Genomic DNA, 16,842 nt, shown 5'->3' with positions numbered 1-16,842 from the left:
AGCAAAATTAGAGATCAATTAACCAGTCTCCAAAATAACCTTATTGAAGTCAAGTTCCCCTTATCCCTAGACACAAGGCATCAAATATAATGAGGTAGCAGATCAGCTAGCTGGTAGCTCCTTGTATAATCCAATTAACCCCAATTTGAAGGCCTAGATTTTCAGACAAACACAGAAGAAAAGTTTCTTCAAAAAAAGGCCATTCCATCCTTATTTCCATCAAGGGCAAATAAAATGGTTTATTATATAATCAAAAGCAATTCTTTGATCTTGAGAAAGAAGAAGTTTAATTGGCACAAACGAGCCAATCCATATTGCAGACTTTGCAATTCTATTCCAGGATCCTTGAACCGCCTGATTTTTGCATGTCAATGCATCCAGCAGGGAGTAATCAATATTAGGAGATTTTTCATTGGGGCAAATCTCCTGCCTGACATCAGTATGTTGCTAATCTCAAGTCTACCAGATAACACTGAAAAACATCTATACAAAAAATTTTTCGATTTCCTTACCAAATTTACCTAAGACATAATAATATCTGCGATTAGATCATATAGATTGTAGCAAGATTTATTCCTGATCCATCATCACCTGCAGATTGAAAATCGTCATGAAGCCAAAGGGAGACCTAAGTGGACTCCAAAAGGCTTGGCATTCCAAGAAGAAGAATCTCCCAGCAACAAAAAAAGACCATTGTAATTATAAGTAGCAAAGTGACAAAAAAGTGGGTAAATTGCCTATAAAGATTATCGATGGGATGTTATGATGAAGAAGTTTGTGTTGTCTGTTTTAGGAGGCTATGAGTTTGAGTTCCACTTATGTCATTTTTTTTAAAGCAAGTTTCAAAACTTGCCCTGACAGCAGTAGTCTTTAAGCAATAGTTTTGACGGTATTTTTGTTGTTGAGCTATTTTTGGTATTCTTTCTCAGAGAAGATATATAACCACATTTGTGGATTATTATTATGACATTTTAGTATTTTTTGGGGGCGTAGCGTCTTGAATGTTTGGTAAAAGGGTTATTAGTTGTGCATCATTCTTGTAGGTCAGCCTAATGTCTCTATGGCAAAGTTGAAAGATGATTTTTGGCAGCTGCAAACACCCCAGTCACCTGTTGTATGAAATATGATTTAGGCCAGCTATAGATCTCTAGACACACCTCTGAACTCCATTCATTAGGCTACTATCCTTCTCAAAAGAAGGGGGTGCAAGACATATTCCAAAATTTAAGATAGGCCTGACTATAGCCTAAGAAAGACTGTAGGAGTGGCAACTTACAGTCCATTTGAGGAGACAAAGTTTGTATTTGCTCTTAAAATTTGATGCAGGCAGTGATCTCCGGTTGTTCACCAATAAGTACTGTTTGAAATGATTCTGTAATGCAGATAATACTGTATGGAAACATGATAATGTCATCAATAGCGACATGCTGCAAAATATAAATTAAGGATTGCATTGTATTGGTATTTTCTTTGTGCTTTGTATTTATAGGCAATATATAAAGATTTTTTTGCATGCTGACCATTCGTCTGCATGGTTTACATTAAAAGCCTTAGGAGGCTATTACATTACAAGCCCGTCAAGGCTGAAGGGCCACGAAACAGGGATCAGCACTGCCAGTTTCACCTTAAGGGTCTAGTGCTGTCATACTTAATTAGACTGCATTAAGAGCTAGTTTGACTCTGTTTGACACATCTAAAATCAGATATCTTATGAACATTATTAAAGCAGTGAATTTTTCAAGTGAACTAATTTATCATTTCGTAACAACAATTGGCTTGGGATTATAGTGAGGCATAATGTTGTAATATGTTTGTCAATTAATCCAGTGACTTTCAGCAATTATACAATTTTCACAAGAAATGAAATAATAGATTATATTATTCATTCTTGCTCATTTAATTAAGGTGCTGTAAAATTTTTCCATTACTTTTTTATAGGGCCATTTTTGACTTCTTATCATTAAGAAGCATACTGGGAACAAGCAGAAGAGGAGTAGAAACCTCCTGCAAGCAACGTATTGTACCAGCCGTAATAAGTTACCCGTAAATTGCAGGGGAAAGTTGAGGGGTATCTTACACTTCCCTTGTTCCTAGGTTCCTTCATTCAGTATTTATTCAGCATTTGGTGCTGATGGCGTGGACTGCTGGATCGCTCGTTTATTGTGCTGTTTTGAATTTTGTCCAAAATGGTATTGAAAAGGCATTTCTCCAGATATTATAAAGAAACATATGTCTGAATTTTTTATGCTTGCCCAAGTTTCTGAAGTGAGGAGGCAAACCTTCCAGGTTCGCCATCCTGGAGGAATTCAGCTTATCAGAGTGGGTGAAAATACGTTTATCAACAGTGTCTCTGATATTATCAATATTATCAAAAAGTTCAATGCTGATGATAATGGTCTGCCAGTCTTTGTTATCTGCCATCCCTGTGAAGTGCCACTCATTCCTCCCAATGCTTTTTGTGCATTAACTTGCCATATGAACTCCTGTTGGTCTGAGTTATGCTCTGTGTCTGAGTGTGTGAAAACTCTCCAGCCTGCAACAATTGACCATCCTCCATTGATAATGCTAGAGTGTTCTGTCTCTTCAAAACCATCCTATGCAGTTATTCTAAGATATCCACTCACTGACCTCAAAGATCCTATTGAGCTTAAAGGGACCCTTGATACCCTGGATGGTCATAATGGCGATGTAAGTGTGAGAACTGATCCTGCCAAGAAAAGATGGGTAGCTCATACCCATGATAAAGCCTCAGCCGTCACTTTTGCCACCACTACAACTAGTCAGCTTAAGGTGTCCAGTCATATCCTTAATCAAAAGGTGCTTGGTATTGTGAGTGATATCCCTTCTGGTGTGCTAAAATCTGAGCTTATTAGTATGATTTCTGGTCTTGTTGATGCAACTAAAATTGACAGTTATGGATCCTTCTGTTTTGAATTTCTTGATGATGCTGCCTTAAATAAAGCTATAAATGATGGTTTGTGTTTGGGATACAAGCTTTTTAAAATTAGACCTTTCAGAAAGTACTTCCTAGATGTTACTATTGTAATGACCAAATCACACTGTAAGTAATTGCCCACTCTCATCAACTAATCAGAAATAGTACTGGTGCACTACTAAACATGAATCAAAATGTGAAATTAATATCTACTCCTTTGTGATTTCTGGGAATATTTCCAGTCTATGCTGTTATTATGAAATTAAAGGGTAACATTAAACCCCAAAGTGAGCAGGATTTATTCTGTAGAGCAGGACTACCCCTTCGTCATCCACACCTCCACCTTTTCATTGCAGAGACTTCAGGGTGTTCTTGTCAAATTAGGAAATGAGAGTTAAAGTCCATTTTTTAAGTTCAAAGTGATTAGAGACCAACAAGCTGCAGGGGGGTGGTATCTTATGGGGGGGAGCAAACGCAAGCCAATCCCAATAGCAACTTGTCCCAATAGTACGCAAAACTCTACAAAAGGGTATATTGATCATGATTAATACATTAAAAGAATTTCCATTCTATTCTGATTCCAAATACATAAAATTCAGTAAATTAAGATATATTCTTCATAAGTTGGAGACCTGAGGAAATTTCCCAGATTTAAAAAAAAGAAGGAAGACACCCCCCCCCCCTAATATAAGCAATCTTAATGAAAATCTCACCTTCAGATCCAGTATATCAAAGTACCCTACTGATGAGTTTTTGAGCTCTAATCTATAAAAACGGAAAATTTTGTATTTATTGCTGGATAAAAGATGGCAGATGTGTGTTGGCTTGTTGTTTTTCCCAGGAGTGTTAAAAAGTTCTAGTGCCCTTTTTCAGTGACTAAAAAGATTAGAAAGCAACAATTGCCTCCTCCTAAACACCTTTTACCAGGGATGGAAAAGGAATCTCCTAGCATAATCTAAAAATTATCAGAAAAAAATGCTAATTTTTCTAACTAAAAATAAGGAGAAATATTAAAACTTAAGACAAGTCTAAAATTAGTTAGCTTATTTTTTTCTACATTAAAAAGACTATACTAAAATATACATTAAGAGGATATGAAGTAGAGGTTATGGATAAAATTACTTAAAGAAACAACAAAGGGAGAAAAAGAAATTTCACAATGAAGATACAAACAGGACTATGGCCAGTGGAAGGATGAGAAAAAATTAAAGCAGCATACATATTTTGGCTTTACAAAACAAGGTGTCTTCAATGCTGGGAAAACTTGGGACAAAAACTAAAATAACCTTTTTACATAGGAGTGGGCAAGGAATCTTCTATTATGGTTTAATTGTCAGAAATAAAATGAAATACATGTTTTTTTTATTAAATATAAGAAAAAATATTAAAACTTAAATCAAAACAATATCCTTCTATATTAAAAAAGGTTACCACTTTCCTCATGAACTAAAGTTTGACTTTTCTACATATTATTTAAGAACAAATCCTGAAACAAAACAACCATTGATTTTGAATGTAAAAATTTATTCCAAGAAATATTGATTAAACATACTTCCTTTTTTTAGATTTAATTAGTATTGGTTCAATCTAGAGGCATATAAAGGGGAGAAGGGGGTGAAGTGTTTAAGGTGAAAATAAGCAGTAAAGTGGCCACCATTTCCTCACCAAAATCCAAAACTTAAATTAATAATTTTTTGTCTTCTCATACATTTACTTCCTATTACACAAATCCCCTAAAAAACGACAACGTTGTAAAAACCACCCTGCTTTGCTAAAAAAGCAAACCCAAAAAACCAAAACAGACAGCCAAAGCAAGTAATGATATCAATTTATTTGCCTTAGTGCCATAACAAGACTCAAAAACAAGTTTTTGACAGTAAAAAGAAGTAAATATTTTGCTTTTCATCCCTGTTGTGAGAGCTCAATCCTGAAATATCACTTTGACAGCCTACAGAAGTTAGGATTTTACAATTCCCCTCCTTGTTATTATGAAATGAACATTTTTGCCTCCTAGTTGGCTTCTGTGGTAATATGGACAGATTCACTTGATAAACTTAAATTTAACTGAATACTTTTTGGTGGTATGTGACAGTAGTAAAACCTATCAGAGACCATACAAAGTGACTAAAATTTTGTTTCAAACTTATTTGCAAAAAGAAACAGTCTTAATAATTAAAAACTTTTTAGAAAGTCCACTATTAAGAACCAATTACCAAAAAAAAAACTTTCATCCCAAACCAGAACAAGTAGTCCTAACCACAATTCCACCACCATGTTTGGATTGGGGGGGGGGTGCCCCCTGGATCTGCCACTGTGCAGAATTACCCTATTGCTTGCTCCTACTGCTGCAATTCTTCCAGATCTTGCATTTAATCTAGTCTCCTGGTGATTTTGTATAACTTTATTACCTTTATTGGCAATTGGTTTACTTTTAAGGACAATGTTGTCCACTCTTTAAACCCTCTATTGTTAAAATGGTTATTGTTGAATTGTATGTTTTTATCAGGGTGATAGAAAATATGTTCTGCCAAAGCCTTAACAAAAGTTTTGGGAGATTTACTAAATTTTAGAGCTATATTTATTGAGTTAGAACACTCAATAAATTGTTCAACAAATTGTTGGTCAGTTTTGTCAATGCAAAACATTGCACACACAAAAAGAATTCTTAACACCTCAATAACGAAATTGCCACAGGTCAAATCCTTCCCAAAATTTGGGAAACTGCTTAATGGTCCAGTTGACTGAAAGCATACATCCAAACCCATGTGGATGCATAATTTTAAATCCTTTGAAGAATTTCCCAATTTGTGAGATAACATTTGATTTTTAGAGTCAAACATTTTTATATTGTGGTACAACTCAGCTAAATTTCTACATTTCTACAATTGTGCTATTGGGTCAATAGAATTGTGCTAATAGCTGCAACTAGCAATAAGGAGACTTAGATGGGTCAATGTTGGTACTGCTGAAACAATTTTTTTGGGTTATGAAACTATTGCTAATAGATGCATTTTGGCTTTTTGAACATCTTTTCTCTCTTGCAAAACTACCACAAACTCACCATTATGGAGTTTTTCCAGCCCAAATATTCTTGTATTTATACATATAGAATTGCAATCATTTCTGTTTTCATTGATTGGAAATTTGAAATTGCTAATGTTTTAAGACCAAAAATTGCTCTATGGCTTTTAGAGACAATTTTTGTTAGGTTAGGTTGTTTTGAGTGAGTTTGCAGTAGTTTTTCAAGATAGAAAAGATGTTCAAAAAGTCAAAATGCATCTATTAACAATAGTTTCATGACCCCAAAAAATTGTTCCAGTAATACCAACATTGGTAAAATTCTAGTTAATTGACTTCTTGCTATCTCAGAAAGGGTTCAGATTAGGTAATGAAACTTTCAGGGATGAATCTACAGACTAAAGTATGTCCTGGGAAGGTATTTTGAAGCAACTACCTCTACTCTTTCTCCCTCTAGAGGGCCCTGACCTTTGATGACCTTTAAAAATATGTGTGTTATAAAAGTGAAACCTTGCAAAATAGATCTTCTGCTTAATTGAAGTACAGCAAAATTGTTTTCAGCTTCATAACTTTGCTCAATTCCATTTTAAAAGGTTTTAAAGATATGCAAACACATTTCCAAAATTTTGAAAAAAACATGTTGATATGGCTCAAAATTCTACTCAAATAACAGGAATTGTATTTTCAGAAGTAAAGGCAGAGAAAAGGCAACTAATAACTGAAAATTAAGGTAAAATGTTGTTTTGTCAAGATTTCAATAGGTATAGACCTGTCATGCAGGCAAATTTCAGGGCCCTCTAAAGGGAGAAGGAGTGGAGGTGGGTACTTTAAAATACCTTCCCAGGATATACTTCAGCCTGTAGACACATCCCTGAAAGTTTCAATTCTCTAGCCCAACAACTTTCCAAGATAGCAAGAAGTCAATGGACTAGAATTTTACCAAAACTTTAAATGTGAAAGAGAATTTTGCCTATTTGGTGAGGGAGAATTAGTAGAAAAAGGATTATGCCTAAAAAGTAGGCTAATTAGGCCCCAGGTACTGATAGTGTGATAGATATTTTTCTAAATAAATAAAGGTTTTGAAGTTAAGAGGTAAATCAGGATTCTAAGCAAAATATTAGAATAGACTGAAAACTAAGAACTATAATGGGTCTTAAGCCGTTATCTCACAAAACTGAGATTTAAAGTGGCTTATGCTGTGTCCATAGCCTATTAATTCTGCGCAGCATACACACCTGGATAGGATCTTCTAAAACAAAAGAGCAAATTGGACAAAGAAGATCTCGATCAACTTCTCCACAAAATCTAGCCACATCTATTCCCATTTCATGACCTTGCTTTTCAATGGCGTTGTATTAATATGGTCAAAATAATCTTTTCTTCTCCAATTTGCAGCGCTTCTAGTTGTCTTACGGTTGTTTATTTGAATTAAAATGGAATGGTTGTGGGCACCATGTCATGGTTAATTGTAGAAAAAAGCCAATACAGATAGTCCAAATGAGTGAGAAGCAAATCTGGCATTAATCCACCCCCCTTTGTTAGGATTGTATAAAATATGGTTAGATCATTAGTTAATAGATATGTCTATCTGTTATCCGTCCATGCGTCATTACTATGGCAGTAGAACTTGGGTAGATAGTGATAGAACCTATAGTTTTCCAACTGTTCGTTTAATTTGGCAGGAGTAAACGGCGAGAGTAAGTATGCCTCTCTTATTGAACCAATATTGGTTTGTTGTCTTTTAGTCATTTTTTAATATTGATGACACCGTCAATTGGCTAGTGAGATGTTAGGAATATAGAGTTTTCGATTATTTTGAAAACTCTCCCTACTCCCTACGTGATCTCCTATGTGATTGGCTTATTATAAAATGAGCCGCTCATCATACTAAATTATGAACTTCATCACGCAATATGTAGGGGAGGAAGTATCTGAATGCTTGCAATTACAATATCTACTAGAATTTTCAAGATTCTGCATACAAGGTTCAATTGGGTTTAATTAAAAAAAGGAAATAACTAAACTTAAAATACACTGCTCTGTGACAAAACTCACGTCAAGACCCATAAACATAAAAGATTCTTCACTAACACGCAGTACGGCTCCCACTTCACTCTTCGACACAACCACACGCCTCCTCATTATATATTTTTTTAATCTTACCCATAGGGTTCCTCCCTCCCTCCCCAGACGTACAACCACCTCACCTAAATAAACTAAAAAATCAAAACTTCATCTAATTTAATTTATCTTTCTTTTTTTATCTTTCACTTATTGACCTTTAACTAAATATTTATTTAAATTATTTTTGAAAGATCCGAGGGAGCTTCTACATCTCAGCTAATTTGGAAGCATGTTCCACACTTCTACATTTCCAATAATTTTCAATGCACGCTTGCGGATTGAGTCAAGTCTCTTCAGGTGTGATTTGAAGGTTGACTGCCAAAATATGGCACAATACTGCAGGTGAGGTTTCAGAAGTCCGTTGTAAAGTAGACGAAGGGTTTTTTGAGGAAATACGTGCTTCAGTTTCCTGATGATGCCAAGATTGTGAGAGAGTTTCAGCTCAACAGCCTGGATGTGGTTTAGAAAGGAGAGGTTTTCGTCAAGGAATACACCTAGATACCTCTGCAAAACCCGTTTCTGGCCGCCTGATCGTTCCTCTAGAAGTCGTAGTTCCAGTTATTTCTGGATGAATAGTTCCAATCCTTGAAAAGAATAGCACACACGATTAGTCGACATTTACTACAAATCGATTTGCCTCCATCAGGACGTAAGTTTCTTCTAAGACAATCTCTAGTTTTCTCTGGAGTGACGTCATGTCAGATTCACAGGAGGCCATTGTAGTATCGTCGGCGAATGCCAGCAGCTCACTAGAGTTGTTGTCATTATTTGAAGTGTTTTCACCGTAGCAGAGTTTGCAGCACCGTGAGGTCCTGAAATTTGGGTTCAGAACGCGACTTGGGTCATTCACATGAATCAGAAATAACAGTGGACCTAGGATCGATCCCTGTGGCACACCGAAATTTACCACGATATCGTTCAACGGATCTTCTCCTATGTACACGCGCAGATTGCTAAGGTAGGACTGGACCCAAAAACATTTAGTCCATGGCAAATGAAGCATTAATAGATTCTTACTCAACTTTTAACAACTTATGTTAAAAATGTTTCGGACACAACATTTTATAGCACGCCAAATTAAATAGACTTGGATAGGCCCAGGACTGTGAACTTATTCTGAAAAACTTAATCTTGAAATTATAACTGTGACAATGAGAGGAAAAAATATTCTCTGATTTGCTGGAACTCGGAATTTTGGAAATTTTAAGTTAGATGACCCAAAATTTTTTTGACTTGTCTCTGCTTTCCTTATGTATATATTATTTATATTTATTTCTCCTTCTGTCTTTTTTTTATGTGTTTGTGCTGTTGCATTGGTGATTTCTTTTTTCATTATAGTACAAGGAACCCAACAACTTTGACGCCGGGCCTCGGGACTCGGCACACCGCAGGCTTAAATATATGGATTCTCATTGTCGAGGAAAATCTAACAAGGGACCTGATCTATTTAAAGGGTGGTCCTAGCATTTTGCTGTGATCAGAATAGACTTTAATGAAATACCTTAATTATAAATCAGAATAAATCCAAGAGCCACTTTAGATTATCCTAAAGACTCGATGCTCTGATAAGATAAATTTGTAAGTCCTCCAAAGGAGAAGACACAGCTCTGACCAAATTTAGGGTCAAAAAGGGGGAAATTCCCCTTGACCCTTAAAAACTAGGGTCAAAAAACTCGTTCAACACAAAAAGGATATCTCAGCTTAACCAAAGTGAAGAAAAGGTTTTATATTACTGTTTTAGCTTTACATTTAAATGAATTGAGACAAGACTGGTGGTTGTCATATTTAGTTAAAGAGAGGTTACTTACCAAAGATCCTCTCCTTTTTAGTCTGATCTCCTCACCAGACAACTCCAAGGTCTTTTAGATCTCTGTGTTTTATTTGTTTAGGCTTTAATAGTGAATTGTTTAGAAACCGTTTTTGTTCCGTCCCTTCTCAAAATTTTTAGCCAATCTCTAGGCTCTCGTTAAATAACTAGTTTTTTTCGATATTTTTTGGGCTTTGTTCTAAAAACTTGTAGTGTCGCAACATCTTTCGATATTCAAATTAGTCTTTTACAAAACTGGACTAAATCAGGTTTTCAACTATTTCTTACCTTTAAATGTTTCAATAGTTGCTATTCTCTGAAACAAAGAGACGTCAATACATTTTACAATTCGATAATTTATTACGGCCGATATAAAAAGTGAAGGTATTTTCAAGTTAGGCTAATTTGAAATAGCCGGTTTATTTCTGAGTTATTAGGCCAAATGGGATTTTAACTTTTACCAAAAAACTGAGTTATGAAAAAGAAGTAAATTTATTAAGCAAAAGCACCAGGCATTCTTAGTTAGGAAAACATTACACAAGAAAAGTCATTCAAAACAGCCTACAGTTTTAGGAAAACTGTAAAAAAACAGTTTTTAGCAAAAACTTTTTACAGTTTGTAAAAACTGTAAAAAAACTAAAAAACTACAGTTTTTTAGCTATTAGTTTTAAGGAAAAAGCACAAAACGAGCTTTTCAGAGAAAATCAAAGAGCTAATTAAAGCCAAACACGAGGAAAATTAAAGTCAATTAATAATTTCAACATGTTCTTTGAATATTCACATCTTCTATGAGATTTCAACCGACCAAAAAGCACATTAAATAAATAAGGGAAACCACAAACTGACAAAAATTACTAGGAACAAAGTTTTGTATTGTTTTAAAAAGTACAGTTGCGAGAAAGAGTCAAAATTTTACGTAAAGTGCAAGGCGCTGAAGAGGGAACTGCCCCTTTCATATACGGAATAATTTCTGTTCTTTTAAGTTTTAATGTTGCTCCCTACTTTCAGTAAAAAAAAAAATATTTCATTTCTGAACGTTTTGAATTAATGTATGTTTTGATTTTGGCTCACCGTACATAAATAATTAAAATGAAATTTGCATATTAGTTTTACTTTTTATGGCACTTGGTATTAACCATGTGACATATAGCAATCGCCAATTCTGTCGGTCTGTCTGTCTGTGGATCTGTCGGTCCTGGTTTTGCTACTTTAGCCACTTCCAGGTAAGCTAGGACGATGAAATTTGGCAAGCGCATCAGGGACTGGACCAGACTAAATTAGAAATAGTCGTTTTCCCGATTTGACCATCTGGGAGGGGGGTGGGGTGGGGGGCCGGTTAATTCGCAAATAGAAAAAATGAAGTATTTTTTACTTATGAGCGGGTGATTGGATCATAATGAAATTTGATGTTTGGAATGATATTGTGTCTCAGAGCTCTTATTTTAAATCCCTACCGGATCTGATGACATTGGGGGAAGTTGGAGGGGGAAAACCTAAAGTCCCGGTTTTACTACCTTAGGCACTTCCAGGTAAGCTAGGACGATGAAATTTGGCAAGCGTATCAGAGACCAGACCAGATTAAATTAGAAATAGTCGTTTTCCCGATTGGACCATCTGGGGGGGGAGTGGGGGGCCGGTTAACTCGGAAAAAATAGAAAAAATGAGGTATTTTTAACCTTGAGCGGGTGATTGGATCTTAATGAAATTTGATGTTTCAAATGATATTGTGTCTCAGAGCTCTTATTTTAAATCCCGACCGGATCTGATGACATTGGAAGGAGTTGGAGGGGGGAAACCTAAAGCCCCGGTTTTGCTACTTTAGGAACTTCCAGGTAAGCTAGGACGATGAAATTTGGCAAGCGTATCAGGGACCGGACCAGATTAAATTAGAAATAGTCGTTTTCCCGATTTGACCATCTGGGGGGGAGTGGGGGGCCGGTTAATTCGGAAAAAATAGAAAAAATGAAGTATTTTTAACTTATGAGCGAGTGATTGGATCTTAATGAAATTTGATCTTTGAAATGATATTGTGTCTCAGAGCTCTTATTTTAAATCCCGACCGGATCTGATGACATTGGAGGGAGTTGGAGGGGGGGGGAACCTAAAATTTTGGAAAACACTTAGAGTGGAGGGATCGGGATGAAACTTGATGGGAAAAATAAGCGCAAGCCCCAGATACATGATTGACATAATCGGAACTGATTCGCTTTCTTTGGGGTAGTTGGGGGGGAGTAATTCTTAAAAATTAGAAAAAATGAGGTATTTTCAACTTACGAACGGGTGATCGGATCTCAATGATATTTGATGTTTAGAGGGATATCGTGTCTTAGAGCTCTTATTTTAAATCCCGACCGGATCTGGTGACGGGGGCGGGGAGTTGGGAGGGGGAAACCTAAAACTTGGAAAACACTTAGAGTGGAGGGATCGGGATGAAACATGGTGGGAAAAATAAACACAAGTCCTAGATAGATGATTGACATGAACGGAACGGATCCGATCTCTTTGGGGTAGTTGGGGGGGGGGGGGGTATTTCTGAAAAATTAAAAAAATGAGGTATTTTTAACTTACGAACGGGTGATCGGATCTCAATGAAATTTGATATTTAGAAGGATATCGTGGCTCAGAGCTCTTATTTTAAACCCGACCGGATCTGGTGACATTGGGGGGGAGTTGGGAGGGGGAAACCTAAAACTTGGAAAACACTTGGAGTGGAGGGATCGGGATGAAACTTGGTGGAAAAAAAGCACGAGTCCTAGATACATGATTGACATAACCAGAACGGATCCACTCTCTTTGGGGTAGTTGGGGAGGGGGGGGGGGGTTATTTCTGAAAAACTAGAAAAAATGAGGCATTTTTAACTTACGAACGGGTGATTGGATTTCCATGAAATTTGATATTTAGAAGGACATTGTGTCTCAAAGCTCTTATTCTAAATCCTGACCGGTTCTGGTGACATTGGGGGAAGTTTGGGGTGGGGAAACCTAAAATGATGGAAAACGCTTAGATTGGAGGGATTGGGATGAATCTTGGTTGGAAAAATAAGCAGAAGTCTTGCATACATGATTTACATAATTGGAACGGATCCGCTCAATTGGGGGGGGGGGGGTAATTCCGAATAATAAGAAAAAATTGCGTATTTTTAACTTACGAAGGAGTGATCGGATCTTCATGAAACTTCATATTTAGAAGGACCTCGTAACTCAGATATCTTATTTTAAATCTCAATCGGATCAAGCGTAATTGGGGGGGGGGAAGTTGGGGGGACCGGAAATCTTAGAAAATACTTAAAGTGGTGAGATCAGGATGAAACTGGATGGGAAGAATAGAAACCTGTCTAAGATACGTGACTGACATAACTGGGCCGGATCTGCTCTCTTTGGTGGAATTGGGGGGGGGGTAGTTTTGAAAATTGAGGTATTTGTAACTTACGAAAGGGTGACCAGATCTTAATGAAATTTGATATTTAGAAGGATCTTGTGCTTTAAATTTGTAATTTCAAATTCCGACCAGATCCTGTGACATTCGGGGGAGTTGGACGGGGAAAACGGGAATTCTTGGAAAACATGAAAATTGGGGTATTTTTATCTTACGAATAGATGATCGAATCGCAATGAAATTTGATTTTTAGAAGGAATTCATGTCTCAGAGCTCTTATTTCAAATCCCGACCAGATCTTTTGACATTGGGGGGAGTTGGAGGGGGAAATCTTGGAAAAACACTTGGAGTGGAGGAATCGGGATGAAGCTTGGTGGATAGAATAAACAAATGTTATTGATACGTGATTGACAGAATCTTACTGGATTCGCTCTCTTTGGGGGAGTTGGGGGAAGGGTTCAGTGATTTGGCGAGTGCGGTGCTTCTGGACGTGCTAGGGCGATGAAAATTGGTAGGCGTGTCAGGGAGCTGCACAATTTGACTTGTTAAAGTTGTTTTCCCAGATTCGACCATCTGGGGGGCTAAAGGGAGAGGAAAAATTAGAAAAATTAGGTATTTATAACTTACGAGTGGGTGATCGGATCTTAATGAATTTTGATATTTAGAACGACTTTGTGACTCAGAGCTCTTATTTTAAATCTTGACTGGCATTAAGCCTCTTATTTTCCTTTTTAAATCGATCTATTGATGCATAGAATTTTGTTAGAGCTCATACCATATGATCTCTTGGCTCTTAGCTCTTCTCGCCTCGTCACAAGTGCCATATGAGCTCTTAGCTCTTGTTTTTTTGCTAAATGGCTTTCTCAAAGTTTTGATCAGACGTTTTTGAGAAAAAAAGGTTGGGGAAGGGGTCTAGTTGTCCTTCCATTTTTTTGTTACTTAAAAAGGCCACTAGAACTTTTAATTTTACTTACGAACGTTTTTGTTTGTAATAATTATGCGTAATTTATAAATTAACTTGTCCAAGGAACTTCTGTATTCGTTTAGTTTTATTACATATATAAGAGTGTTTGCCCCCACATCCATACCTCGCTCTTTACAGTAAAGTTCGAATTTTGTTCCAATTCTTTAAGAATGGCCCCTGAATCACAAAACTGAAAAAAATGGCTGTCTCAAAATAAAAGGGCTGCTTGCCCTCCAATCTCTTTTTATTCTTAAAAAAGGCACCAAAACTTTTAGTTTTGGATCGAATTACCTCCTTTAAAAGTTTCAATGATATTTCTAGCAATTTTAGAGGGGTGCTGCTTATGCTATTGCTTAGATGCCATTTTAAAGCCTGCATGCATACAGTTTTTTTGATTAATTGAGACTCCTGCTAGACTTTCCCTAAAACTTTCAGCTTAATACCCTTAGCGTCATTAGCTACAGTAACTGTAGAGGTTTTTAAAGTCCCCATGCTCTTAGATTGTTTTGATTTAGTTCAGCAGCCACCTAAATATTTCATAAAAGCTTTACCTCAATATCCTTAACTTGCGCAGTAGCAATATTTGTAGCAGCATTAGTAGCAGTATTCAAATAGAACCTTTGATTTTTTTTAACATCCTTTTCAATAAACGCTGAAAGTTTCAGCGTGCGTTGAAGGTAAATGAAGTAGTGTAAATGAAGTAGTGTGGTAGTAGTAGTAGGTGGTAGTTGTAGTACCATTAGTAGTATGCAAATTTTGCCTTGTTGATTATCACAAAGGCCGTTTAATTAGAATAAATAGCTCTTTTGAAATTACTAAAAACACTTTAGACTAAAGAGCGAGGTATTGAGGAGGGGACGAACCCCTCATATACGTAATAATTTCTGTTCGTTTTAAGTTTTAATGTTGCTCCTTACTTTAAGTTTAAAAAACTTGCTTTTTTATTTAATTTCTTGTTTTTTTAAATAACAAGAACTTTTTTTAAATAACTTTTTTTAATAACTTGAAAAATTTCAAGAAATTTTTAAATAACTTTTTAATTAAGCAACCCTTAATGGAAATGCTCTTCCCCCATGATAAATTCCTCCGTGGAAAGATCAATAAATAAGATCACAATGATCCTTTCAGGAAAAGTATGATGTTCCCCCTTGACTAACATCATATTTTTTTTGGCGAGCAACTAACTGCAGCATCCCTCAGCTATTCTGTTAGTGCTCTTTATTGCAAGTGCCAGTATGCTAAAGAAGGCACCCCTGTTGTAGGAGGCAATAGGAATCATGCATTAACTGGGATTTCACAAAAGGCTCCACTTGCTCGAAAGGGTCTGTAGGATCCTTGCAAAGAAAAAGTGAATAATATATCAACCAAACATTTTTTCAGCTCCCACCACCTTTTAGAAAACCTTTTAGAAACTAACTTAAGAAGGTTAGAAAAATCTAATTCGATTCAAATGAAAGTAAGGAGCAATGTTCAAACTTAAAACAACAGAATAGCATAAATTATTCACTAGATGATGGCCACTTTTACCCCCTTCCCAACAACTTTTTTTCAACATATATGGGGAACAGTGGCACAGTTGGTCACATTTTTGGTTTGGCAGAGTGTGTGTCCAAAGTGTGCAGGCTAGGGAAATAATTCTGGTGTCGTAAAAAAATACATCATTTCCTATTTAACGTCCACATTTTTATTAGATTTAATGTTCCATTATTTTCACTTCAGTAGCATTTGTAACAGATGAGGTCGAAAGTGACCAATGTGCCCCATGGGGGGTAGGCTGGTCAGGCCCATGGGCAGGTTTGTTACACTGTTAATAGTCTCTTTATTACTTCTAACACCAGAAACAATTGTAGTGCTATTACTGATCCATTTATATTTTACGTAAAATACAAAATTTACTTTGCAAATTTCGCTTCAGATACAAAAAAACCTTGTATTCAACTGAATATTGACTCAAATTTACATCGAAGACTAGTGGTTTTGTGGCTCGTTTGATCCCCCCAGAGATCCTTGGGACTGGAAGTTATATAACAATATCACTTTGAAAAACTAGTGATTCAACTGCTGCTTCAGACAAAAAAAAGTTTCCACGAAGAAGATTTCCTTCGAAGAAAGTTGACAACATATCCTTCACTGGTGTCTTCCTTGACTTCAATGGCAGAGTACTTTTTGATTCTCTTACCTAAAAATTTCAAAGAATAAAGTGACCAACACTGACTTCATCTTTTTCATCTGTACAGTCATCCATATCAACATCAAGGTCGGAATCGTCATCATAGACCATCTCATTTTCACTATCAAAACTGAAACTGTCTGCGTCGGCTAGTTAAGACTGCCTCTCCGTCTTTGCGTTTCGTCTTAGCTGAAAGCTACTCGATTAAAGTATTTTGGCTGGTATGTCGGTAAGAACCTGAGACCCTCTTCCGTTTAATCGTATCACCCTTTTTTGGCAGTGCTTCTGGGTAAGGTCTTACTATTTCTGGACTAAGTGCAGCAGAGGTGGATCCCACAAGGGCTTGAAGATCAGTTGAACTTGGTTCTGAATGTGATTGACTTCCACTATCTTATGCAACAAACATCTCTGATCCTGCTCGTCGTGAAATACTGGATGAATCATGTCT

The 16,842-nt window shown here is 36.4% G+C and overlaps 1 protein-coding gene across 2 annotated transcripts in view; it reads right to left on the bottom strand.

The window, feature by feature from the left end:
• The window catches only part of LOC136034007 (E3 ubiquitin-protein ligase NRDP1-like), a 28,810-nt gene extending 21,471 nt beyond the window's left edge, over positions 1–7,339 (bottom strand). For both annotated transcript variants that reach the window (XM_065715051.1, XM_065715052.1), the window contains exon 1: positions 7,189–7,339. In XM_065715051.1, the coding sequence (XP_065571123.1) occupies positions 7,189–7,278 (90 nt within the window). In that variant the 5' untranslated portion in view covers positions 7,279–7,339. The remainder of the gene's footprint in view (positions 1–7,188) is intronic.
• Between the last annotated feature and the right edge of the window lie 9,503 nt (positions 7,340–16,842).

Source organism: Artemia franciscana, chromosome 12 (assembly GCF_032884065.1).
Source record: "Artemia franciscana chromosome 12, ASM3288406v1, whole genome shotgun sequence".
In the NCBI taxonomy this organism is placed as follows: Eukaryota; Metazoa; Arthropoda; class Branchiopoda; order Anostraca; family Artemiidae; genus Artemia; species Artemia franciscana.
The sequence above is the reverse complement of the archived record's forward strand: the minus strand, read 5'-3'. Positions and strand labels throughout refer to the sequence as shown.